The sequence below is a fragment of the Eupeodes corollae genome, chromosome 1 (genome assembly GCF_945859685.1).
Source record: "Eupeodes corollae chromosome 1, idEupCoro1.1, whole genome shotgun sequence".
Taxonomy (NCBI): domain Eukaryota; kingdom Metazoa; phylum Arthropoda; class Insecta; order Diptera; family Syrphidae; genus Eupeodes; species Eupeodes corollae.
In genome coordinates, this window is record NC_079147.1 from 89,499,732 (window position 1) to 89,524,959 (window position 25,228).

Below are 25,228 nucleotides of genomic sequence, written 5' to 3' on the forward strand. Positions count from 1 at the left end.
ACTCCGTTTAAAAAAAATAAATATATGTTCCAGTGATGCCAGTTATAACACTGTCCCACGGAAATTCGTGAGTAATGCCAAGTATACTTTTATATTCAGCTAACAAATTTAAGAGCTTTTGATGGATAAAACAAGATACAAATAATAAATACAAAATGGGACAAGTATTGAATTTAGTAAAATTGATTCAATACACAATTCAAATTTAATCTTTAAAGGGCTTCATGTGCAGTTAAGTTCATTCCTTGAGCACAAAATATGACCAAGGCAGGTAGTTAATTTCTCAGATGTCATTTTTTAAAAAATGGTGATTAAATTTTAAGGACCGATGTTGATTTTGAATAACAGAAATTATTTAGGAAATTGATGTAATTTCTTTTTTATTATGAGAATATTGGTATAGTTCAGTAATGTTTGGAACAAAATATCGGTCACCTCCATCCGATTGTCCAAATTTTCCATTACGCTAAGGCATAATTGAGGTTATATGCCGTTAATGTGCCAAATTATCTCATCCTTCAACTGTTGTTGGCTTCAAATTACCCCAAAGAAAAATGTTCAACAGTGCCAAATCATATAGGTCTTGGTGGCAATAGTCACACTAACACTTTACGTGGTGGCGGTCATCGCCACCACGTAAAGCAACATGGCCATTGTATTTGTCACGCAAAAGAGCATTGTTTTCTTAGCTCCTGTTAAAACAACATATCATCCACATCTTACAAAGTTCGTTATCATCTCACGATAGCGAACACCATTCACTCATTGTGGGTCCATTAGTTCTTCAACATTTACTCTTAGATTATCATTCGCCCAAATGCGCATTTCTGTTTATTGACGAATCCATTGAGTTGAAATGCTTCTCATCACTGAAGATGATTTGTTTGTTAAATTGATCATCCAATGTTATCAATTCTTGCTACCGTTCTGACCATTGATTAAGCATTAAATGGCCAAAAGCGTGATAGGTGTATACATATAGTATACGAGCATGCACTGGTGTTTTCACATCTCCTACATATCCGGTTTGCTTAAATGTAATTCAATTTTCTTCCGATTGTACGACAATTTTGACAATTAAATTGACACGAAGTGTCATTTATTTTCAACATGGGTCCTTACTTACCCACCGGTTATTAGAAATTGTTGATTTAATTTTTATGCACAAGAATAAACCCCGAAGCAGTTAGTGGAAATAATTGTATTAGAAAAAAGGTGAAGACAAATATTAAGTTTTAGAAAAAGGTCTAGACAAAAAAAGAGTTTGAAGTAGGGATGTTGCGAATATTCGCATCCGCATCCGCCAATGCGGATTATTCGCAATAATTCAAACATCCGCATCCGCATAAACTGATGCGGAGTTTGTTGCGGATGCGGATGTTTTTTAACGCTTTTTTTTCAAATTCGAAAAATAGCAACAGCACGGCATACTATATCATGATCAATAAAAACGACCCTTTCACCCTTAGTAAAAATTTTAAAATTTAAAAATCTCGGTCCCAGCAACAACAAGTCATATGAAATGGTCATAGATTTGAGGATAAAAGTTCTTGCTAAGTGGCCAGAGGACACAGTTTATTTTTGTATATTAAGTAGAAAGTTATACAAATACAGAACATAAATGCCGTCACCTTAACTAGAAGCAAAGAAACAACTTTCGTTAGAGGAATCTTTGCAAAAGGCAAAAAATAGGATATTAGCAGCAGCAACTCGTATAAAATTGACAACTGATTGGAGAAATGATAGTGCTTCAGAATTTACCATTTAAATTTGTAGACGGACTTGGATTTCGCCGTCTTTTACAAGAACTAGCACCCAAATATAATTTTAGAGGACGAAACTTTTTTACTGATTTTATATGCAATGAGTATGCAAGTTGCTGCTAAAGTCAAAGAATTGCTTGAAAAATATGACTACATGTCTTTTACTTCTAATATTTGGACAGATCCCAGCTTAACTTGCAACGGAGTATCAGAAAACTTTGAACGAACATCAATCGTATTCAAATGCGAGACGTTTGAGGATCGCCATACAAGTGACATCATTGCAGACAAATTTAACACAATGCTTACCGACTGGAATATTTTGAAGGAAAAAGTGCGCTGTATTATACGAGATGAGGGCTCCAATATGAAAAGAGGTATGCGACTAGCATCATTGACTGATTTAGATTGCACTTTTCACAAGATGGAAATTGTAATTCGACATGGTTTGCAATCGCAAGAAAATATAAAAGACATTAAGCAAAAATCAAAGAAAATTTCAACCCATTTCAACCATTTAACTATTGCTCAAAAACAGCTAGAAAATCAGGACAGATTTAATCAACCACATCTTAAAGTACTCCAGGATTGTGTAAAACGCTGGAATAGCACATTCTACATGTTCAAGCGTTTTTCAAAGATAAAAGATGCATTAAGTCTTTAGGCCAATGACAACAATATTGAACCAATTTTGCCAGAACAGTTCAAAATAATTGAAAGCTAACTTGAACTACTTAAACCTTTTGTAGAAGCTACTCGTGAAATGAGCAGCTCTCAGGCACTTAAATCATCTGTGATTCCTATAATTCAAATGCTTAAGAAAAAACTTGATGAATCCTTATTAAAACCATTCGTCTGGCAGCCTTAAATCTGAAAACTCATTTTTCAACAAAATTTGTATCCTTGCAAGACGATTTGTATGTGATTTCAACATACTTAGACCCTCGCTATAAGCATGCATTTTTCAAACCCATCACCCAGGAAAGAGTAAAGGTTCTCCTATGTTGTCCAATACAAACAACACAAAAAAGAAGAAAATGGATGAGACTTTACATTTGGAACCAGGAACGTGCGGTTTAAGTTACAAGGCTTGCTTCAGAAGTGATATGACAATGATGCTAGATTCATCAACTGAAGACGAAGGTGAAGGAGAATCTGATAATAATAATAATGATGATGTTACCGAAACTAGACTAGAATTGAATAATAATCCACTTGATTGGTGGAAAGCCCATCAAACAGACTTTAAAAGGCTCTCCAAAGTTGCACTGAGGTATTTATCACTTCCACCAGCCAGTGTTCTCAGCGAACAACTATTTAGCGGAACTGGATTAATATACGATCCACAAAGAAACAGATTACAGTCTGAGAAGGCTGCAATCTTGCTTTTTACTAAATATAACTCACCCGTTGTTAAATTTAATTATTGAACGCAAAGATAATATGTATATAATATATAATAATAACATTTTCCTTTATTTACGGACTTAAAATTGTTTTTATTTAATAAATTCTAAAATCCGCATCCGCGGATGTGAGTCTCGAAAAATCAGCATCGGCTTCCCAGGTTTGAAGTTAATTACATTTTTTATTCAATAAAAAGAAATCTAGGGTCAGGGCGTGTTTATATAAAATTTAACTTTGTATTTATTGTATTATAACATCTTAACTATTCTTAATTTCATCATTCTACATGAACCACAAGTATGGGTGGATACCACGCCCACTGAGTGATAAATTTCAGTACTTAGATTTTTGTTGTTGTGCACATATATATACGCTTTACAATCTACTAAATTTTATTATTTTACAATTAGTTTCCGGTGACCACGCTCAATGCAATTTGAAGCTACATATTCAGGTTGATTGTTAAGGCCCAACTATAATATGCATAAGCTAGCATATGCCCGCATATGTAAACGTGCGAATACAAAGAATCTCAATACGAGTGAACATAATGGAGTCTAGCTCGTTTTCGTTCAATTTTTCTCAGTTTCGTTAACTTAAGCAAACTTAAACAAGAGAGATCCCAGTCGCTCGTCGCATAAGTAAAATCTGACATGTAGATATCCGCAGTAGTTTCACAAACTTAAGTGAGTTTTCGTTAGGTTTTTGACATAAGCTTATGTTTGCTTATGCCTATTATAGTTGGGCTTTTAAATTGAAATCGCTGAATATTATAATAAGCAACCGCGAAAACCTTAAATGTTCTACCTTACAACACTTTTAAATAGTAACTTAACTCATATTATGATAAAGAAAGACAAGAACCGCAGTTTTTTAGTGTTTGCCTTTCTTGCATCTACGATAGTGGTTGCGACTTTTGAAGTGCTATATCTTAGGAACTACTTACAGTTTCTAAAAAAAGTATTGGCAATTTCATATATTTTAGATTTGATGCGACTGTAATAGGCTTAATATGGCACATTTATTTTTATCTTAACAATTGACCAAAACGACACCTTCTGTTCTGAGAGAATTTTTATTTATTTTGATTAAAAGATTAACAAGAGGATTAGAAAAAACAATAAATTGTAGGTAAACAAAATATTGGCAACTCTCTTATTGATGTTTAAATGGGTGCCGTTACTAAAGTACCGGAGGCTAGTAGAAGAAAAAAGTTAGTCAATTTAAGTGCTTTGATATTTTACCAAGTCATTTTGTTCCAGAAACAAAAAATCGAAATGCCGCGGGGTCTAAAGAGGTCAGTAATTTTGTCAAAAACAAAGCTGTTATTTTGCGCCAAGAAGATTTAACATACAGTGCAATCGGTAAGGAGTTAAATATTAGTTTATTTACAGTCCGGAGTGTCATACAAAATACGAAAACACCTTTTTAACAGAAAACATGAAAAGAACAGGCCGACAGCGTATTTTTTCTGATAGGGAAAAACGTGATATTTTGAGGGAAGTTAGAAAAAATACCAAAAAAAGGGCTCCTAACTTGGCAGAAGATGTGGAAAACTCTACCGGTAAACATTTTAGTGTGCAGACTCTTCGTTATGTTCAAATTATTATGGAAGAGCTGCTGAAGTGAACCGAAAAAACCTTTGGATTTTGCCAAAAAAAAAATATATAAACAAATCCAAGGAATTTTGGGAATCAGTTATATTTTCGGATGAGTCAAAGTATAACATTTTGGGTAGCGATGGAAGAACAATACGTTTGGAGGAAACCCAATCAAAAAAAATCAAATGGGGTGGCGCAACAGTCCGTTGTGAACCAGGGCCTTGTGACTTACAACTCTCAACCATTCCTGTATGCGAGTACTGTTGTCAGGAATGGAAGGGACCTACAATTTTAGGCCGAATCCGAACGGCTAGTCATGCTACGGGTACCCAATACCGAACTAAAAAGCCAAAATGTTGTGTCTACTGTGAAACATCGTGGAGGGAGTGTTTTAGTTTGGGGGTGTATGGCGGCAAATGGCGTCGGCAATCTACCCTTTATTGAAGGTCATATGACAGCCATAATGTACATCGATATTTTGCGGAATAATTTAATAGACAGTGCTGAAAAACTTAGTCTTATGGATTCGTTTATCTTTCAACAAGACAACGTTCCTAAGCCTTAAAAACTCACGAGTGGTTGCTCGATAATGCTCCCAGATAACTTAAAACTCCTCCGCAGTCTTCTGACGTTAATCCAATTGAGAACTTATGGAATCCTTCGAGACAAGCAGTGAGAAAACAAAAAATTTCATCTAAATTGAAACTAAAAAGGGTCATAACGGAAGAGTGGAACAAATTATCTAGTGAAACCATAAAAACAAAGTGCAATGGTCATCTTCTGATGAGCCCAACCATTGTACCGGGGCGAAACGCATATTTGAACACTATGCTGGTTCATTTTTATTTTTATTTTCATTTAATGATTTTAAAAATAAAAATATTATTTTCATGATTTTAAATCATATTTATTAAAATAATTGGTGTTCGGAACAAACAGTTCGACTGTTCCCATTTCATCTTCTTAAATCCCTTAGCAAGGAAATAAAAACAGCTACAATTTATCTTCTATGAAGACTTGTAGCAACCATATAATTCGCAGTAGCTCTTTGTAGCTCATATTATATGGAATCTCGATTTATTCGAGAAAATATGCGTCAAGACAAAGTGCAATGGTCATCTTCTGATGAGCCCAACCATTGTACCGGGGCGAAACGCATATTTGAACACTATGCTGGTTCATTTTTATTTTTATTTTCATTTAATGATTTTAAAAATAAAAATATTATTTTCATGATTTTAAATCATATTTATTAAAATTAATAAAAACTCTGGTTTGTTCGATGGACCGAAGATTGCAAGCAAGAATTGATGTCAAAGGATTGCATGCATCATCATTCCCTTTCATGATGATTTATTTTGAGTAAAAGCTGATTATGATAACAGATTTTAGATCTTTTTCCTCTGCAACCGTTCCTTTTCGCTTTTCGTTTAATATCAAAATTTAAAAAAAGATCGAACTACTGAATACCAGTTATAAATTATTTTAACGGTGAGAATTCTTAACGATGCATAACAGAAAGTTCAAAGGAGAATATTGGTTTGGCAGAAAAGGACCAAAAGATATACTATTGTATCAAGCATCAGTGGGAGCGGTAAGTAGAATCATGATCATCTGAAACCTTACGTGAGCTGTTGTGGGAAGATTCAGATTACATAAGTGATTTGAAGTTAAGGAAAGTTTCTAGAAACTGCCTCTCAATTGAGTAACTATATTTGGAAATAGACTGGAAAATTAGTCAAGAAAAATCTCCCTTACTAACCAAGTCAAGGCTATACGTATGTAGATGGAAATGTCAGCTGATCATTTTTTTTAATTTCTTTACTCTGGGCTTTATTTATCTAGTGCAGAATTTTGTTAAAAAAAAATTGGTAAAAGGAATTATTTTTTACATACAAAACACTACTAATTATGGAGATAAGATTAAACCTGAATTATGCGTTCGACAACCATAAGCTTTAGTTAAAGAGCGCATTAAAATAAACAAAATTTGTATCCATGTTCAGCAAACCTTCAGTTAAGTTCAAAAGTCAAGTAATTTTACTGGTTGGGTTAAAAATGAAATCAATTTGTAATTGATATAAAATTATCGTTCCTCTAAATCCTAGAACTACCAGCGGTAGTGTAGTACCCGTGGTATGATGGTTAGTGCGTTGGACTGTCATGCGAGAGATCTTGGCTTCTCCAAGAGTAATTCTTGTCATGAAAAAGAGCTTTCTCAAATAAGCAGTTCGGATTCGGCTATAAACTGTAGGTCCCCTCCATCCCTGACAACATTACTCGCACACAGGAATGGTTGAGAGATGTAAGTCACTAGGCCCTGGTTCTCTATGGACTGTTGCGCCACCTAATTTTTTTATTTTTATATCCTAGAACATGAATATCCCAAAATAAAAAAGTTTGATTGTTAAATACTCTCGTAAATTTACGAGTTTTAGACACTCATATAGTTCTTACGCTCTTCTTTGTAGCATTTATTTATACATATACATAATTGAAAATATATCAATTTCAAAATATTAACTGTACGTGTTAAATCAAATTGTTTTCATTTATTTTCGTAGTTCCATGATAAAATTAAAAATAAATTATATTTCCTCATTACCGTTTGCCAGCAATTTTATTTAAAAAAAAATTACATAATAATTCGCCTGCTAATCCAATTCGTTGTTTTGTGCAACGCTGCTGGGCTCTTCGTCGCCCTCTTCAAATCCTTGAAATAACCGAGTAAACAAATCACCAAAAAGACCACCCATCATACCGCTTTGCGGTGGTGACGGCGGTGGTGCTTCGCCAAAGAAAAACATTCCGATTTTATTAAGATATTTAAAAAACGATGGATCCCGCAACAACGAGGGTCTATAAAGTTCAATTAACACCTTATACATGCTCGATCGGCCCGTATCGATTGTTTTCAAAAGGAAATATGTAAAGTTAAGCAGGGGCAATTTAAACGCTGGTTCGGTACGCGCTATTTTCGGATGATACTTAGTATAGGTTTCGAATGTTAATAAAGCGGTATCTTTGTCTTTCAGCACACTTAATTGCTGCAAAACTACTTGACAGATAAATAAATCTAACTCGTTGTCGAATCCTTTTTGTTCGCTTAATTTAACTAACATATGCCCGCAGTTAAGTCCGTCACGTGATAGAAGGTAATGGTGACGTGCTTGTTCTGTATTGCCTTCGGCCCACATAGTTTGGGCGATTTTTCTGTGCATTGCCGGATGACCTAGATTATTCTTCGATATTTCACCAGTCCATTTGATTGCACGACACTGAAATAAAAAATTAAACAAAAACAAGCAATTAAAGACGTTGTTATAAAAATAATTTATTCGTTAAAAGAAACAAAAAATACGAAGACTTTCATGTTGAAAATAAATCCATCTCGAAATTTTTCGAGATAGAATAAAAGTGCCTATCGTTTTTTAGCTCAAAGTCGAAATGGCTACAGCCATTTTCTATTTAAAATTAATATCGTAAATGATTTCCAGAAATAAATAAACAATTAATTTTATGTCTCAAAAATAACGGTAAATTCAAAATAAAAATGTTCTCAAAAATGTAACCAACGAATTGAGTTAGGAAAATTCATTTAAAAAAAATAATGTTAATAAGTTAAAAAGATTATGTCACGGTAATGATTTCATTGTCAAAAGCGGCAATATTCAGTAAACCTTTTTCAATATTTACACCAGCGATGTGACAGGAGTTCTAACGTATTCGCGATTAAGTATGCCAAGGATCTTATTGCTTAAAGAATTGTTCATAAAGTCAAGGTTATCAGAATTCGATATCGAGAGTATTCAACAATATTACAATTAATGGAAGTTCAAAATCAACTTTCAGAAATCTGAAACTATTCTGTTTAGGAGTCCGACAAGCCTCAAGGAATATGGAAAGGAGAAATCCAGTGGCCTGTAAAATTTGTGGTTGAGGCATGATCTATTGTCAAATGATTTTCGTCAGACCAACTTTTTCTGACAAGGTGATGAGCTCACATGCGATTTTCTTAACATCGTACTTAAACGAATAGTGCAGAGCTCACACGTCAACACTAGAGGAACTATTTTTTAAAAGTATGTCCAATTACTAGCATACGCTGATGACATTGACATAAGCGGAAGAACTTAGCGTGATGTGAATGGGGCTTTTGTGAGTATTGAGGCAGAGGCAGAACGAATAGGTTTAACGGTTAATGAGGCTGTCTTCTCAATTGCCTTCTAAGTCCAAAGAAGCAGCGATTTGCAATTGTTATTCTTCGCTTGATTTCAGCGCTGGTGTCGTTGTCTGTGTTAATAGCGGTGCCTAGGTAGACAAAGTCCTTAAAAACCTCAAAGTTATAGCTGTCCATGGTGACGTTTTGTTCAGGACGTCATTGTTCAATGTCCTTTTATTATGACAGCATATACTTGGTCTAGCCTTCATTGACCACTAAACCCATCTTCTTCGCTTTCGTTGCAATGCTCAAAAACGCTTCACTGACATCACGCTTTGATCTTCCAATTATGTCAATATCATCTGCGTATCCGAGTAATTGACCGAGGATTGACTTTTGGAAGATTGTGCATCTAGTGTCCAGAACGATGTTGAAGAAGTTGCATGACATTGCATCGCCTTGTCTAAAACCTTTTTTGACATCAAATGCATCGGTGAGATCTTTTCCGACCTTGATAGAGCAGCGTGCATTCTCCATCGTCATTCTCCACAAACGGATAAGTTTGACAGGGATGCCAAAACTAGACATTGCTCGGTAGAGCTCTTTCCTATAGATTCTGTCATACGCCTCTGTAGTTGGAGCAGTTTAGCAGGTCTCCTTTCTTATGTATCGGGCACACTATGCTGAGATTCCACTCATCGGGCATGCTTTCTTCCGACCATATTTTGCAGATGAGTTGGTACATGCTCTCTACCAAGTCATCGCCTGCTGCTTTGTATAGGTCGGCAGCGATGCCGTCAGTTCCAGCAGCTTTGTTTGACTTAAGTTTAGATATAGCTATCTTCACTTCGTCAAGATCGGATAGGCGGAATTGTTGATCTGCTTCGGTTGAGTGGTTATATCGCCCTTACAGCAGAATTCGGTTCGTTATCGCCGTTATATAATTTGGAGAAGTGGTCTTTCCATATTCTCAGCATCGACTGCGGTTCTACAACGATGTTCCCCTGATCGTCTTTACAGGCTTCGGTTCGTGGCTGGTACCCACCCTTGGGAGGTTTATTTTACCTTTTGGTAAAATTTACGAACCTCATTCCTGTTGTGACATCTCTCTATCTCCTCGATCGCGCGCTTCTCATGCTCTCTTTTTTCCATCTAAAAGCCGGTGTTCCTCTCTCCTTTTCTGCTCGTAGAGATCGCGGGCAGCTCTAGTCCTTTTGTGCAGTGCCGTTTTGTATGCCTCTTGTTTCGCTGCGTGCGCTTGGCCGGCATTCGTCGTCAAACCAGGGGTTTCGCTGTGGTGGCCGTGTGAAACCTAACACGGCATCTCTGACGGCTGCAAGGCACTGTTGCCACTGGTTTTCAATGCTTAGGGCAGGCAGCATAGGTCTCCTTACTTGAGACTCGATCGGAAAAGGACATGGCAGTCTTGCGATTGTAGCCTATCTATCGTCGAAACTGCTCATAGTACTTCCTTGTTTTAGCTTGGATCGGGATATCCGTAGCCATACCTTGGCTACAACGATGTAGTGGTCCGAGTCAATGTTGGCCCCTCGGAATGTTCGGATATCCTGTATACTGGAGAAGTGTTCGTCGATCGCAATGTGGTCAATCTGGTTGACGGTTGATTGATCAGGAGATTTCCATGTCCCCTTGTGGATATTGAGATGTGTGAACTGCGTTCTAGCTACCACAACGTCTCGCCCCGCAGCGAAATCGTTCAGCCTGAATACGTTGTCGGAGGTGGTGTCGTGCAAGCTGTATCTCGTGTGATGCCGTGATGCGCTCGCTCACACTGTTGAAACTCAAGATTTTTTGCCTGAGTCTAGTTCCAACAACAAATCCACACCCAAATAGACGCTGTCTTTGTTCTCGGTAGCAGTCGCCGTAGTATACATCAAAGTCTTTTAGTTTGCCCGATCCGTCCCATCGCACTTCTTGGATGGCGGTAATATCTGCCTTGCAGCAGTATAGGGCTTCCGCTAATTGTTCGGCTGCACGTGGTCTGTTAAGGGACCTAACATTCCACTTACAGTTCCAAAGTTCGTTGTCCATATTTCGTTTGCTTGGTTTGTCAACAGTGAATCCGTCCGTATCCGAGGATTGTTGGTACTTCGCAACTTAAGGTATTAAGATTTAAAGCTTCATTCTTTCCATGGTTAGTTCTATGGAAGTCAATATGTATAAAATCAAATGTACACAGGTGATGAGTTCCTCCTCGGTTATTCAAATGTGCACAAGATAGCAAATAAGGTGCATCAATTTCACCATTGATGGAGATATTGCATTTGAAGAAGCAGAATACGATGTTCATAGGGAGGCAGATCATAAGGATCATCCCAAGGAAGAGCCTTTAGGGCAAAGCGAATGAAATTATGTTAAATAGATTCAATAAGTTTTTTATGAATTTCGTAGTCCATAAGAGTCTATAAGATGAAGACGAACATGGCAATTAAACAAAGAAAGAGTAACATAGGGATCATTGAACTCTTTTGGCCAGCGTTTTATAAAACCAAGCATAGAACTTGCTTTATAAACAATAAAATTTATGTGATATGTAAATTCTAAGTTGGAAATGAACACCTAAATCTTTAAATGTGGAGAAACGACACAGTTTTTGCGGTGATATACAAATGTCAAATATGCTACTGATTAGTTTTTTATTAAAAGTTATCGTCTGACATTTTATAGGATTGAATGAAAGGCTATTTTTCCCACACTAAAATGTGCAACTATCAATGTCGGCTTGTAAAAGAATACGATCATGGGTGGACTTTATTTTAAAAATCTTCATTTCGTCAGCAAAAATGAGAAGTTCACTTGAGCGTAGACATGACGATACATCGTTAGTAGACAGAACGAACAGAAAAGGGTCATGATGACTTCCCTGGGTAACACCAGATTGAGCAACAAAAGGTTCAGAATAACAATTTCTAAATTTTACCCCTTAGGATCCGTTTTCAAGGTATGATTTGATCCAAGCTGAGAAAAATGGTGGAAAACCAAGAGCTTTAAGTTTAAATAAAATAATTCCGTGGTTAAGTTGGTCAAAAGCTTTAGAAAAGTCAGTGTATGCAACAGTCAACTTCATAACCTTGTTCTAAAGCGTTTGAACATATGTTTGAGAATGTGACGGGATTTGTAACTGTTGATATTTTTTTCACAAAACCATGTTGCTGTTTGCAAAAGACATTCTTACTAAAAAATACTACACTTTCACAAACAACTTGTTCAAACACTTTAGGAATAAAAAAAAGTTTTGCAATGGGCCTGTAGTTGCTTATATCCGACTTGTTATGACTTCTTTCATATACTGGGAAATGTTTCTGTTTTTAGAGAATGTTTAAATAAGAACGTAAGGACGTAAGAACTTTTTTAATACTATTGGGGGAATACCATCGGGACCGGCTGAACTGTCATCATTCAACGCAGATAAAAGATCAAGGACCATACTCTTTAGCACAGGTATATGACTGCAGCTAGTTTGTGAAAAGGAGTGAAGATTATGAAAATATACTTCATCAACTTCTTCAGCGCTATTAACTAATGACTCACGGACAATTTTTGCGAAAGTGTTACAGGGCAAGTTCAGGAGTAGGAAAATTACATTTCATCGATGGCATAATGGACCAATACTTGTACTTTAAAATTTGAAACCTAGTTCCCAATTCTACCAAGATGATAAAGATCAAGCACAAAGCCTTCAAAATGCGTTTTGGGCCGTTGTGTATCTATCCAAAAGTGATAAAGACACCTCTGCCACATTAACATTCTTCAAAATGTATGGAATTATCTAAAAGACTGTTTAAGATCGCACCATGTTTCCAATAAAAATGGCCTTAAAAAGGTGTTGCTGGAAGAGTGCACGAAAATACATCCCTCTTATTGCGAGAAATTAGTTAAATCTTTGCGAAACTGGTTAAAGGCTGTCAAAGGCAATATGGGTCTTCCAAATAAGTATTTTCTAACCGAATACATGTTTCTCGTGTTTAACTTTGATGTGTATTTTCAATTTTTAAAAGTATTATCTGTATCAAAAGTCCTGGATTTTCACTTAAACCTTCTTTAATCTCTTCAATGTTGTCCAGGAGTCCTTGAAGATCGACTGGGCCATGGCCGTGGAGTGTTCATCCACGAACGAATTAAATTCACACTTGGGCCATCACTTATTCATCGTAGTTATACCGAAGTGTGAACAAAACTGTCCACGCACCCTTGACCAGTGGGACATCGTGACTGAGAAATCCCCATGATCACTGATTTCAATGACACCCCCCTGCACCGTTTAATACTTTTTGAAATAATGGTATTTAAAAACATAAATCTGTCAACGGACACCATGTACATAAATAAATTTAATGCTGTAAGTGGCCGGCAACGTATCGAAAATGCTTACTTTCTTTTTTCAAGTTTAATCTTAACTTGTTTAAAATATCCAATTAAAGCCCATGTAATTATTTTCATTTATTGGCATCACAAACAGAAAATTATTATTGTTTTAAGTTAATATTTAAATGTCTTGAAAAAGACGTTTAAAGTTTTAAAATTTAAACAAAGGCCTACATAAGACTACATTTCTTATCCTGTGTAGGAAATAAATTAGATGAGTTGAACATTTTTTGCAATAGCAGTTCTACATCCGAGGACTAGGGATAGGGTTGTAAGTCTAAAAACGAATATATGTAGAAAACCAAGAGTATCATCATAAAAATAAGAAGCAGGGGCGGGGGAAAATGGGCAAAATCAGAGTCCCAGGGCGCAATAGCCTTTACATATATTGTGGTTTTGAGATTGGAATTTGTATATTGTAGAAATAGTCCTAGATACAACTTTTAAAGACTTACGAGTATATAAACTTACTATTAACGTTTCCCTCTCCACTGTCGTAGCGCTAATATGCTTGATAAGTATACCCAAACGGTTAATCCATGAATACAAATCCTCACATTGTCCCCGCTTTTCCAGAGTATCAATCACCAGGAGTGACAAATCAGCGCCACTTGTATGTTGTTGCTTGTCCAATAATTTGAGGGCACCTTCATAGAGCAGATTTAAACATTCCTCGTATTTTTTCTGAGCCGTATATCTGAAGTATAAGGTTCTATACATTTGATGGGCTTCGTAAAAGTGCCCAGACTCAATGGATGAATCCAATTTGGCAAGAACACGGTTAACCCCTCGATTTCCACGCTCTGTCATTTTGATGAATTTTTCTTTTTCGTTTAGGAATTTAAGTGCACAGTATTATGGAATTTACTCTTCCAATTATGATTGTGAAATATTATTTTATCGAATTAAATGTTTTGTCAATAAATGGCATTAAAAAAGGGTGTTTCACCCGTGACTTTTAAGCAATAAACCAACAAAGTTAATTTTTTCTTCTTTTTGGTTTGACAAGAAAAGTTGATGTCGCCACTGACATTTGGGGAAGAGGATACGTCAATTTTCTTTTTGATTTTCGTTCCACTTTGCCGATGTGGATCTTAAGGTGTGTGGTAAGGCAAATTGCACTCCCTCCACATTATTTCAATTGTTTAAAATGTCGGATTTTAAAATGGCATGTATTTTATTAGTTTCATAATAGTTTAATTTTAGTAAACTTGTCGCATCGATGAGTGTGACTCTCATGCCAGAGGTCTTGGGTTCAATTCCTGTAAGTCACAAATCATACAAGAATAATTCTTGTCATGAAAAGTGTTGTCTCAAACTAACCGTTCGGATTTGGCATAAGAACTGCTGTAGGATCACTCCACCATGACATAACACAAGATGAAGATACTTCCTATAAACTGCTATAATTTATTGACATCTATTACAAATATAATGCTCTGTTTTTTGCAGAGGGTGTTTCCAGCAGCCTTCGCCAGATTGTACCAAAAATAAAAAACATTTTCGACCAAATAGAAAATTTAATAGGTACTCTGGTCTAGAAATAAAAAAAATCGATTTTTTTTTCATATTTTCATAGTTTATTTGGGATTTTCCCAAATTCAAATTATTTTCGGAGAAATAAGTATTTTGCTGAGCAGCCATCCAAATCGGTTGGGCTGCAACTAATAGAACAAAAGACATAATGGGGTACTTTAAACGCGTTTTTCTCAGAACTGCCTTTTTTAATCTGATACCCACGATTTCTCAGGTTCTGCCCAACCGATTTACTTGAAATTTTTAGAGAGTCTTCTTTAGGGACTTGTCTAAGTCCGGAACCACGGTAATCGCCAAATTTTCATTTTTACTATTTTTAACAAATCGAAGAATGTTGAAAAAAGTTTTATTTTTTTTTTCTTTAGGCAGTCGCCATTTTGTAAAAAAATGTTTGTAACTTTTCCGTAGTTCCAGACATTGCTTTCAATTTTTTTGAAATCAGATTTCTAGGAGAGTTAAAATCGTGGGTATGGTCACGCACCAAATTTTTGAGACGCACCACTCCATCAGCTGATAACTAACGGAATTTTGATTTTTTTTTTACTTTTTTATTTTTTTTTGTATGCTTTTAATGTGAATAAATAATGTATACAAAAATTGATGGTAAAATTGTTGCTTGCTTTTTTTTACAGCACTAAAAAAATTAAATAAAATTGATGTCTCTAGACCAGAATACCCCCTTAAATAAAACTCGCAATAAAACATAAACGAAACTCAAATAGTAATAAAACTTAAAAATATAGAAAAATAAGTGTTCTTTATTACACTTTTGACATTGTGACAACACTGAACGCTGGTAAAAGTGCTATCATAAACATAAACACTGTAATCTTGACTTCTAAATTTATTTTGTATTTCGTTCTTTTCTATCTATCTGAAGCTGGCAAATGCCAACGAGCCAAATGGCCCCAAGATATGCCAAAAAGAGTGCGTTGAGATACTGAGCTGGCTCGGTTTGACTCAATTCGTTTAGGTTTTGAATAAGTTAAAAATCAACTAGTTCTGGCCCAAAAAACCAAGGCTTGGCTCTATTGTGAGTGGTCTAATGCTACCTTGAAAATAGTAAATCCACGTTATATTTACAGTCACCCTTTTTAGTCTTAAAATTTTATATTTGTGCTATAAAAACCTTTTTATGTTGGTCAGTATTTCAATAAATTAAATGAAAATCAATTTAACAAAGTGGCTCTGCATTGACTTACTGATACGGATTGCTAACTTCACGTTGGTGTCATATATCTCTTGACGCTACCATCACTTCTGTAGGTCTAGCGAAAAATATGGAAAATATACTTTTGAACTGATTTTTTGTATTTTATTTATTTTGTCAAAACCAAACCTACAAAAGAGCATAGCTAAAGGGGTGTAATCATTTTTATGGTGGGTTTTTATATATAAAATATAATTTTAAAATACAATTTCTTATTTTTAAACCTCAACAAACTTATTTTTTAAAGAAATTAAGGGCATCTGAACCTGCAAAAGTGCTAGTAGCGTTTAATAATAGATGATATCAACGTGGAGCTGGCTACTAGCAGTCCATATTACGTAAGGCAGTAGCTGTGTTTCAGACATTTCTCTCACTAAAATTTGGTCAAATTTGTGGAGTGGGGATGAAATGCTCTTAGAGAGAAAGCAAACTGTCAAACTATATGGAACGGTTTTCGCACCAATTTGCACGAATTTGGACTACTTCTTTAACGTCGAAAAATATACTCGAACAGAGTTACTGAAGAACTTTGATACATTTTAATCAATTTAATCATGAATAAGAATACAATAAAATGAATATCAAAAAAAGTAAACTTAAATATCAAGAAAAGTAAACTTATTAAAAGAAAAAAATGTTGCCTTAAATTAAGAAACTTAAATGATTTTTTTTCCTCAATAAATCACTACATTTTTAATAAATATTGACAATTATGTGTATATATTTTTGAACTACAAATTTTTTCTTCACTAACAGTTTTATAAAAAGACATACATTTTATAAAATTATGACTATTTAAAGGAAATAGAAAATGTGAACGATATTAACATTTACCAAAATTAAAATGAAAATCAAAGTAATACTTGGGCAACCCTTAGGCTGATACGTTTTTTTTCTTCTGTCATTACTTGTGGTGAACGTCAAACCGAAATTGACAGCCAGCCCAGAAATCACTAAAAGAAATTCCTCAGACTAAATGGTTGCATTCACAAAGCTACTGGCTACGTAGTCAAGGGATTTTGATTGGCTTAATCTAACTACAAAAGTAGTTAAAATTTCCCCTCCGAGGTAGTGTAAAAATTTCAGCTACAAAGTTAGTGCACACTGGTTTTGACGTTTCACAATCAGCTGCTTGGTTAACCACACGAATTCAAAATTAAATAAATCGTTCAGTATTTAAATACTAATATAAATCATTAAAATTGTGTCTTAAATTTGGTTTTAATGAATTAAAAAAAAAGAAAGATAAGGTTATCAAATCAAAAATGTCTCTTATGTTATATTTGCGTTTGTCAATAATATGACTGTTCCAGAATCCAGATTGACTAGCTTTGTAGTGTAGTTTTCCATTCACAATGCTAGTTGAATTTTGACTACGCACTAGCTTTGTGAATGCGACCAATCTTTTAGAAACGGGAAATGTTTTAGAAGAATTAGCACAACTTTTGAAGTGTGAAACGAGTTCTTACTATAAATGAATAAAACTTTCAGTCTGAAACTCTTTGAAACTAGGTCTGGAACACAGCTAATGTTGAATACACTAGATTAAAGGTCTGTTTCACAATGTAAAAGTAAAGTCACAATTAAACTACTTGGAGGATAACTAGCATATACAATTCACAATTTCTGAGTAGGTCTAACTAGAAGTTAGTGTCAAGTTACTTATTGGGTGGATAAAGTATCTAAAAATAAATAAATTGGGTGGCGCAACAGTCCGTTGAGAACTAGGGCCTAGTGACTTACAACTCTCAACCATTACTGTGTGCAAGTAATATTGTCAGGAATGGAAGGGACCTACAGTTTATATGCCAAATCCGAACGGCTAATTTGAGAACGCAAGAGGCAGTACCCGTGAAAATACTTTAGATGGCATAGGCAGGGATCGAACCCAAGACCTCTGGCAGGACAGTTCAACGCACTTACCATCATGCCACGGGATAAAGTATCTTATAGAGCAAATAACCGACATGAATTAAAAGCAACGATATTCTTAATTTTCCATTTCAATGGAAATAGATATTCTTTTCGATAATTTAGATGATGAATTTGTTAACTTCTTTTTCGGCGTTGTGGACCCAAAGTTTCACCCGATGTTTATAAAATTCTCTGACACAAATGTATACAGAGTTTTATGAAAGAGTGGATGGATGCAGCTCCAAATCTCTATAGAGTTTATCTAGCAGTATGTAAAACCGTAGTTTTATATAAGCCTTATTTATAGTTAAGAATTGTGACAAATATTAACTTAAGGGTAGTCGCTTTAAGCATTATTTTAAACCACTTGTTTGGTTGACAAATTCTTTTAAGACCAGAATTACGTTCCACATTCCTTATGATTATTGGCATCACTCCATTTGCGTCACACCCGACCTGTCAATACGTCAAAAGAACGAAAAAAACAAATCTAAAAAATATGTTTTTCTATTTTCGACCCAAGTGTACTCTCCTGTTTTCTTCTTGAAACTGAAAAACACAGATTACCAATCAACTTATACACAATCTTCGAAGAGAACTCAACAACATCAGACTGTGCCATTGAATTTGTCAAGAGATGATAAATTGAAAAAAAAAAACATGGAAGATATCCATTCCACCCAAACTGAATCAAAAAGTGCCTTGTGCCATCTCCAATCGAGCCAAACGCAGCAACAAAACTGTTCCCATTCAAAGGACACCACACCTACGCCTCGAGTATTTCCCTCATCGAAATGGGTCAAATTGAATGTCGGCGGAAAGACGTTCATTACGACACTCAGTACTTTGGTGAACAAGGAGCCCGATTCGATGTTATCGCGAATGTTTTCACAGGACGGTGCCATGAACCCCAGTGACCTTGATGAGCACGGTGCTTATCTGATAGACCGCAGTCCACATTACTTTGAACCCATTATGAATTATCTGCGACATGGGCAATTAATTTACGACTCAAATTTAAACGTCGAGGGAATTTTGGAGGAGGCGAGGTTCTTTGGCGTTTATTCACTCATTCCCCAGCTGGAGGCTCAATTGAATGTGGCCAATGAGTCTCTTGATGATGTGCCATTGACAAGAAGAGATGTGATAAAAGCCCTCATCCAGACGTCGCATATATCCGAGATAAGGTTCCAAGGAGTCAATTTAGCCGGAGCCGATTTAAGGAAGCTGGACTTTAGAAATATAAACTTTAAGGTAGGAAATTTCTTGATTCTGATGATTTTGTTGGATTGTTCTGATTTGTTGTGTTTTCAGTACGCGTGCCTGCAGCGATGTAACTTGTCCCATGCGAATTTGACTTACTGTTGCCTCGAGCGAACTGACTTGGCCTATGCAAACCTGGAGTGTTCCCAATTGGTGTCCGTAAAAGGTTTGTGCGCCAACATGGAAGGTGCGAATCTCCGTGGTTGTAATTTCGAAGATCCCACGGGTGTTCGCACCAACCTCGAAGGCGTTAACTTAAAAGGCGCCTGCCTAGAAGGTAGTAATATGGCCGGAGTAAATTTACGCGTTGCAAATCTTAAAAACGCCAACATGAAAAATTGTAATCTGCGAGCGGCTGTGCTGGCGGGCGCCGATTTGGAACGCTGCAATTTATCCGGCAGCGACCTGCAAGAGGCCAATTTGCGAGGCGCCAACCTTAAGGATGCCGAATTGGAATTAATGGTCACTCCATTGCATATGGCCCAGGCAATTCGTTGAAACAAAACACAAAAATACATACGTTCATACACATAATTCCTTAGTTATTATACCTATATAATAAAATCGCGATAATCTAAGGACCCCATTTATTATATAAACAAAAATATATATATAATATAAGTTGGCGAGAGACTGCTACTGTTATTGTTGCTGCACATCACCTGTGATTCCAGATTAATATCCTATTTTATGATTGCCCGTCCTTTATATGTTCATTTTAAAACATTTTTTTATTTAGTATATTTACTTATTACTTTTTAAATATATATTCGAAAATTGCATGATTTATACTATTTTAAGTTTACTTAATTTTGATCTAGGCGCAAGCTTCTTTCATGCCTTAAACAATGGTTAGTTTTTATTTTAAATATTATTTTATCTATAAGTATGTAATTTTAATTAAATATTATTTTTATCCATCTTTACATTATTCAAAACCCAATAAATGCAAAACTAGAGTAACTTTTTGAGTGTTTTATTTTTGATTAATGCTCAATCTGAGTGAGAGTAATCGTGTATTAGATTCAAGCCAAACAAAGCACATCCATAACGAATAGCTATGTGGCTAAAATCTGCATTAAACATTTCTTTAGTTCTAATAGATTCTAAGACATTGGCGATGACTTTTATCAAACGCTCACTGTCTAAGGATTGTTTGTATAACCGACATTTGCGCATGTAGGGTTGTAGAGGTATAGTGGAATACCAAAGTATGGCAATGTTGTAGAAGGCTTTTTAATCCTATAAGGAATCCATCAAAAAGTATAAACAAGAATTGAGAATAGAAGAATCCTCAGAGGCATCAAGGATAAGGAAGATTCTCTCAACAAATCCAACCATGCCTAGTTGTCTTAAAAACTTGGATGGTACATGGACTAACTCTTGCGAAGAAACGCCAAACCTGCTACTAGACACCCACTTCCCAAATAGCGCCGAATCCGTTAGTAAAACAAACCGTCCTGGGTCGGGTATTAACTTAACTTTTCCTCAAGGTTTTATTACAAAAGAAAAATTGACATGGGCTCTGAATAGTTTCGAACCTTATAAATCTCCAGGTCCAGATCAAATCATACCAGCTGAGCTACAACTTACCATTGACATAACTTTTCTCATCATTGAGATGTTCTTTGAAAGTTGTCTAGATATGTTCTTTTGTACCTCAGCGATGGAGAGAACTAAAGGTAGTTTTGATTCCCAAGGCGAGCAAATGTTCGCATGTGAACCATGAAGATCTAAGACCTATTAGGCTATCATCATTCATTCTCAAAACTCTGGAACGATTGATTGATATCCATGTATGTACGTTATAGCATTGATAGGAGACTATCGATGTCTCAGCATGCTTGCTGCTAATGGAAATCGGTAGAAACAGCCTCGAACACTCTGGTAAGAACTATCGAATTCTCCCTAGAGGAAATTGAATATCCCTTCCTGGATATTGAGGGCGCTTTCAACAAAATTGACACATCCGCAATCACTTCTGCTATGACGACCCTAAAAGTTGAATACTCACTCTGTGAGTTGATTAATCTAATACTAAAAAGCAGGATCATCAACTCTAAGATGGGGGATTCTTGTACGAAAAGGTCTGTCGGTAGCGGCACTCCGCAAGGTGGCGTTTTCTCCCCCTTCATGTGGATCATAGTAGTTAATGAAACACTAATATCCCTTGAGAGGATCACTGCGGACTTAGTATTAATCCTCAAAAACCAGACCTCGCCCGTTTTACACGGAAATACATGATCCCAGTAATAGTACCTCCTTCAATAAAAGGTTTACCGCACTAATTTTTACCAATGAAGACAAATATCTTGGTCTTTTTAGTTGGAATCTTAATAGCTAGGAAAGAATTAAATAAAGCTACAGTAGCTCTTTTCCTCTGCAAGAAAGCTCATAAGCATTACCTTTTGGCTATACACATCGGTCATAGGACCAATGTGGGATACTCTATCATTTTGAACCTCTTTGGTTCTATAACAAAGTACATAGACTACACTATTGCAAAACCCCCATTTGGAAAAAACTTCCAGGTATCCATTCCATCCAGAGATGAATGGGAATACATGAAACTCCTAGATGACAAATGCATCCATTTTTATACAGATGGATCCAAGACAAATGAGCATCTTATTCCGCCTCCCTATTCATTGTAGCGTCTTCCAAGCGGAAATTTTAGCGATCAAAGAGGTTCTAAGAGAAAACGTGATATCAACTCCTGATATCCGCATCTTCTCTAACAGTCAGGCTGCTATCAAATCTCTTGACGGTGTCTCAACCAAATCTCTAACCTCGATTGTCGATCGTCTTTTATTCAGATGGCGCAGCAATTTAACATTCACCTCTGTTGGGTGCCGGGCCACAGAGATATCACAGGAAATTGTAGAGCAGATGAACTCGCTATAAATATGGAACCGTCATACCTATTTTACCTGAAAAGGAGAAGATAGGTATACCTATAGCTACATGTAAACTTCTGCTAAAAGAAACAGCTTTCGCGATAGCAAACTCTAGGAGGTCATATGGCCTTCACTGGACCTAAAGCGCTCTAAAAACTTGTTATCTCACAGCAGACTTCATATTAGCTCCCTAATAGGTGTCCTTACGAGACACTGTCATATAGGCAGACACGCAATACGACTTGGTGAAGCCTCAAATGACTTCTGCAGGAGTTGTATGGACGAGGAAGAAGAGGAAACGATTTCTCACCTGCCCTGCTCTTTCACTAAGCCGCAAACTTCATCTGGGAGAATACTCTTTTCATAATCCCAGTGAACTAGCTAAAAAGGATATCAAATATCTCCTTCGCTTTATAAAAATCTCAAAATCGTTCGACTAGTGGGAAGTAATTATCTAGATTCATGTGGTATCACAATGGGCCTTTTCTTTTGGCCTAAGTGTGTGTATTATGAATCCACAACCATTTTAACCTAACCCATCTCAGGGTTTGGGGGCGTTATTGTGTTGAAAGTAGGTATATTTCCAAAGTTGATGTTTTTCATATCCAAAAGTGAGGAATGACAACAAATTTAAGAAGAATTCTTCAGGTTATAAACCAACAAATCTTTAGATTACAAAAAACATACATAAGTCTCAGTTCTCCTTTTTTCAATTTTTTTTTTCAAATCAAAGGTTCCTTACAATTGTAAAAAATTATCAAAACACTCTTTCACACAATCGGTTGGTATGACATACATTTATCTCGCTCTACTTGACGTGCTAGTCACTGGCTAGCTGAATGCCTAGCTATACAAGCTACATAATGCATACCACCCCACCACCAAATTTATGGTGAGTTAAACCTTTTGAAGCGGACCGAAATCCCGAAAGACCAACTATTAAAAATAGGAGTTTTCAAATGCATACATAATAAGTTTCAGTTTAAGAATAGCTTGCTATTCAAGCAGTTGTCACTTTTGATGATTTCATTTTTTGAAATTTGGCAAGTAAAAACTACGTTATCTTTGAAAATAAAATCTATTGTATTTGGCAGGTCTCAGACAACATATGTAAGGGACTTCATTTGCAGTCAACTGCAATCTTTGAACGTAAATTTTAACCGAGGCAGTCATCGTACAAAACCTATCAAAAACGGTATGGTCTAAAAAAAACACTACTCAGGCAAGGTACAGTTAATAACAATTTACATTTTGTATTGTAAAGAAATGTTACTTATGTATTTTCCAATTTAACATGGAACTGTTTTACAGACAAAATTAAATTGAAGATTGCAGAAAATAAATATATCATTGAGTAATAAAGTTTAGCTTTCAGTTTAATGAAAAAACATGATTAATTGTCATTTTGACATAAGTTGACTTTACTTGATAGTTAGGGAGATTTTTGTTTGACTAATTTTTCATTTAACTTTTCAATAAAGTTGCCTTAATTGGAAGGCAGTTGGCCAATCAGTTACAAGGAACTGGCCTTCTAAGTCCCTTATGTCGCCTAAAACTGCCCATTATCATGGAGATGTTATTTGTTTATGTTCGTCATAATCTCAATTGGGGTATAGAAGTTTTGTACACACAATTTAAAGTAAAAAACTGCACGACATAACATCGCCATAGCCACTAGATACTACCCAGACTATGACACACACGTCATTACTAAAAATGGAACGTTATACCTTTAACAAAGCAAATTGTTAAAATTCACTTACAAAATTATGAAGTTACTTAACTAAAGAAGAGCACTTTTTGATCGTCGCGATCGTAAAGCATTCTTGGCTGGCAATAGTAAATATTGGGCTAAGTTTGAGATGTTAAGAATCGAAAACGTGTGAGTCGCTTAAGAAGAACTGAGCATATTTTTGCTGTAGAGTTCGATATTTCGTTTATCATTGAATTTGGTCATTCCACAAGCCACATTACATCATAAAGAATAAGGTCTTAATTCTTTCAGTTCAGAAACCTTGTATTTTCGCTGATTGAAATACATTAGAAACCTATCTGGATTTTCATCGAAATGTCATCTTCAATAATGAAACCCGTTTACACCACGGAGCTATGATACATTGTCAAAATTGTCATATTTGGAGCTCGCAAAATTCAAAAAAAAAAAAAATTGTTAAGAAACCTCGCCATCCTCAACATATCACTTTTGTTGGGGTTGTTGGGCTTGCGGTATGATTGGGCCTAACTTATTCGCAAAATGAAGAAGCTAGTGTGTAACTTTTATTGTGAATGAATTGAGCTACCGAGCAAAAACAAATTGATATGGACGACGTTTAGGAGGTGAAGAAACAAAACGAAATTTTTGAGAAATCAGTTTCATTAAAGCGGTATTTTTCTTAGAAAAGATTACAGTTGACCACCGAGATCTTGTGATTTAAAATGTTCACATACGCCAATGATCAATTGTAAAACCTAAAGATGGTTAAGCGGTCCCTAGACGCTCATTATTATTGTACAAAAGATTGCAGAATATTATTTTTTAGGCGACCCAGACGATTCAATATTGTATACAATAATTTACTTGAAAGCTGATAGTTGATTCGTGTAGACAACATAGAGGAAATATATTTCCTCTATGGTAGACAACATGCTGAGTGATACTTTCTTTATAAATGCTGCTTTGCAACGTGCATGGTTTCTACGTTTCTAAGAAACTGCATCGCGTCAAAATAACACTTTGTCAACTGAATCACTTTTTTAGAATTAGAATTTTGTTCAAATTCTTTTCTATAATTGGTGCGCAAGAAATAAAATGTCTGTATCTCTTGCTGTTTATCAGCTTCGAGATCTCTTTCCCTTGTTCAGTCTTTACTTGCGACATAAAGGAACTATAAAGCAAGTATTGTATTCGTACAAATGTGATTTTAATCAAACATTATATTACGATTCTGTCTCAATAATATTGTACAATAATATTAAGCGTCTAGGGACCGCTTAAGTTTTTAAGAAAATACGGCGCAAATGTGCCAATTTTATTATGAAAAATCGCATGAAAAGGTTAAGGTACTGCAACCGTAGCCATTTCGGGTATT

The 25,228-nt window shown here is 35.7% G+C and overlaps 3 protein-coding genes across 3 annotated transcripts; 2 read left to right on the forward strand and 1 right to left on the reverse strand.

Moving 5' to 3' along the window:
* Positions 1-2,800: 2,800 nt before the first annotated feature.
* On the forward strand, positions 2,801-3,193 carry LOC129941262 (zinc finger BED domain-containing protein 4-like). The gene has a single exon (XM_056049852.1). It carries the CDS (start codon positions 2,801-2,803, stop codon positions 3,191-3,193), a length of 393 nt encoding a protein of 130 aa, XP_055905827.1.
* Positions 3,194-7,218: 4,025 nt separating this feature from the next.
* Positions 7,219-14,342, reverse strand: LOC129942158 (Golgi to ER traffic protein 4 homolog). The gene is made up of 2 exons (XM_056050976.1): positions 13,791-14,342; positions 7,219-8,049 (listed from the first exon to the last, which is right to left on the reverse strand). The coding sequence occupies exons 1-2, from the start codon at positions 14,127-14,129 to the stop codon at positions 7,426-7,428; spliced, it is 963 nt and encodes a 320-aa protein (XP_055906951.1). The 5' UTR covers positions 14,130-14,342; the 3' UTR covers positions 7,219-7,425.
* Positions 14,343-18,470: 4,128 nt separating this feature from the next.
* On the forward strand, positions 18,471-20,205 carry LOC129938443 (BTB/POZ domain-containing protein KCTD9). Its single transcript, XM_056046003.1, has 2 exons — positions 18,471-19,233; positions 19,294-20,205. The coding sequence occupies exons 1-2, from the start codon at positions 18,640-18,642 to the stop codon at positions 19,738-19,740; spliced, it is 1,041 nt and encodes a 346-aa protein (XP_055901978.1). The 5' UTR covers positions 18,471-18,639; the 3' UTR covers positions 19,741-20,205.
* Positions 20,206-25,228: the final 5,023 nt, after the last annotated feature.

Coding starts and splice junctions, on each gene's coding strand:
- LOC129938443 (XM_056046003.1), top strand. CDS start 18,640: ATGGAAGATATCCATTCCACCCAAACTGAATCAAAAAGTGCCTTGTGC. Junction 19,234..19,293: donor TTAGAAATATAAACTTTAAG/GTAGGAAATTTC, acceptor TTGTGTTTTCAG/TACGCGTGCCTGCAGCGATG.
- LOC129942158 (XM_056050976.1), bottom strand. CDS start 14,129: ATGACAGAGCGTGGAAATCGAGGGGTTAACCGTGTTCTTGCCAAATTG. Junction 8,050..13,790: donor TGGAGAGGGAAACGTTAATA/GTAAGTTTATAT, acceptor TTTTTATTTCAG/TGTCGTGCAATCAAATGGAC.
- LOC129941262 (XM_056049852.1), top strand. CDS start 2,801: ATGGATGAGACTTTACATTTGGAACCAGGAACGTGCGGTTTAAGTTAC.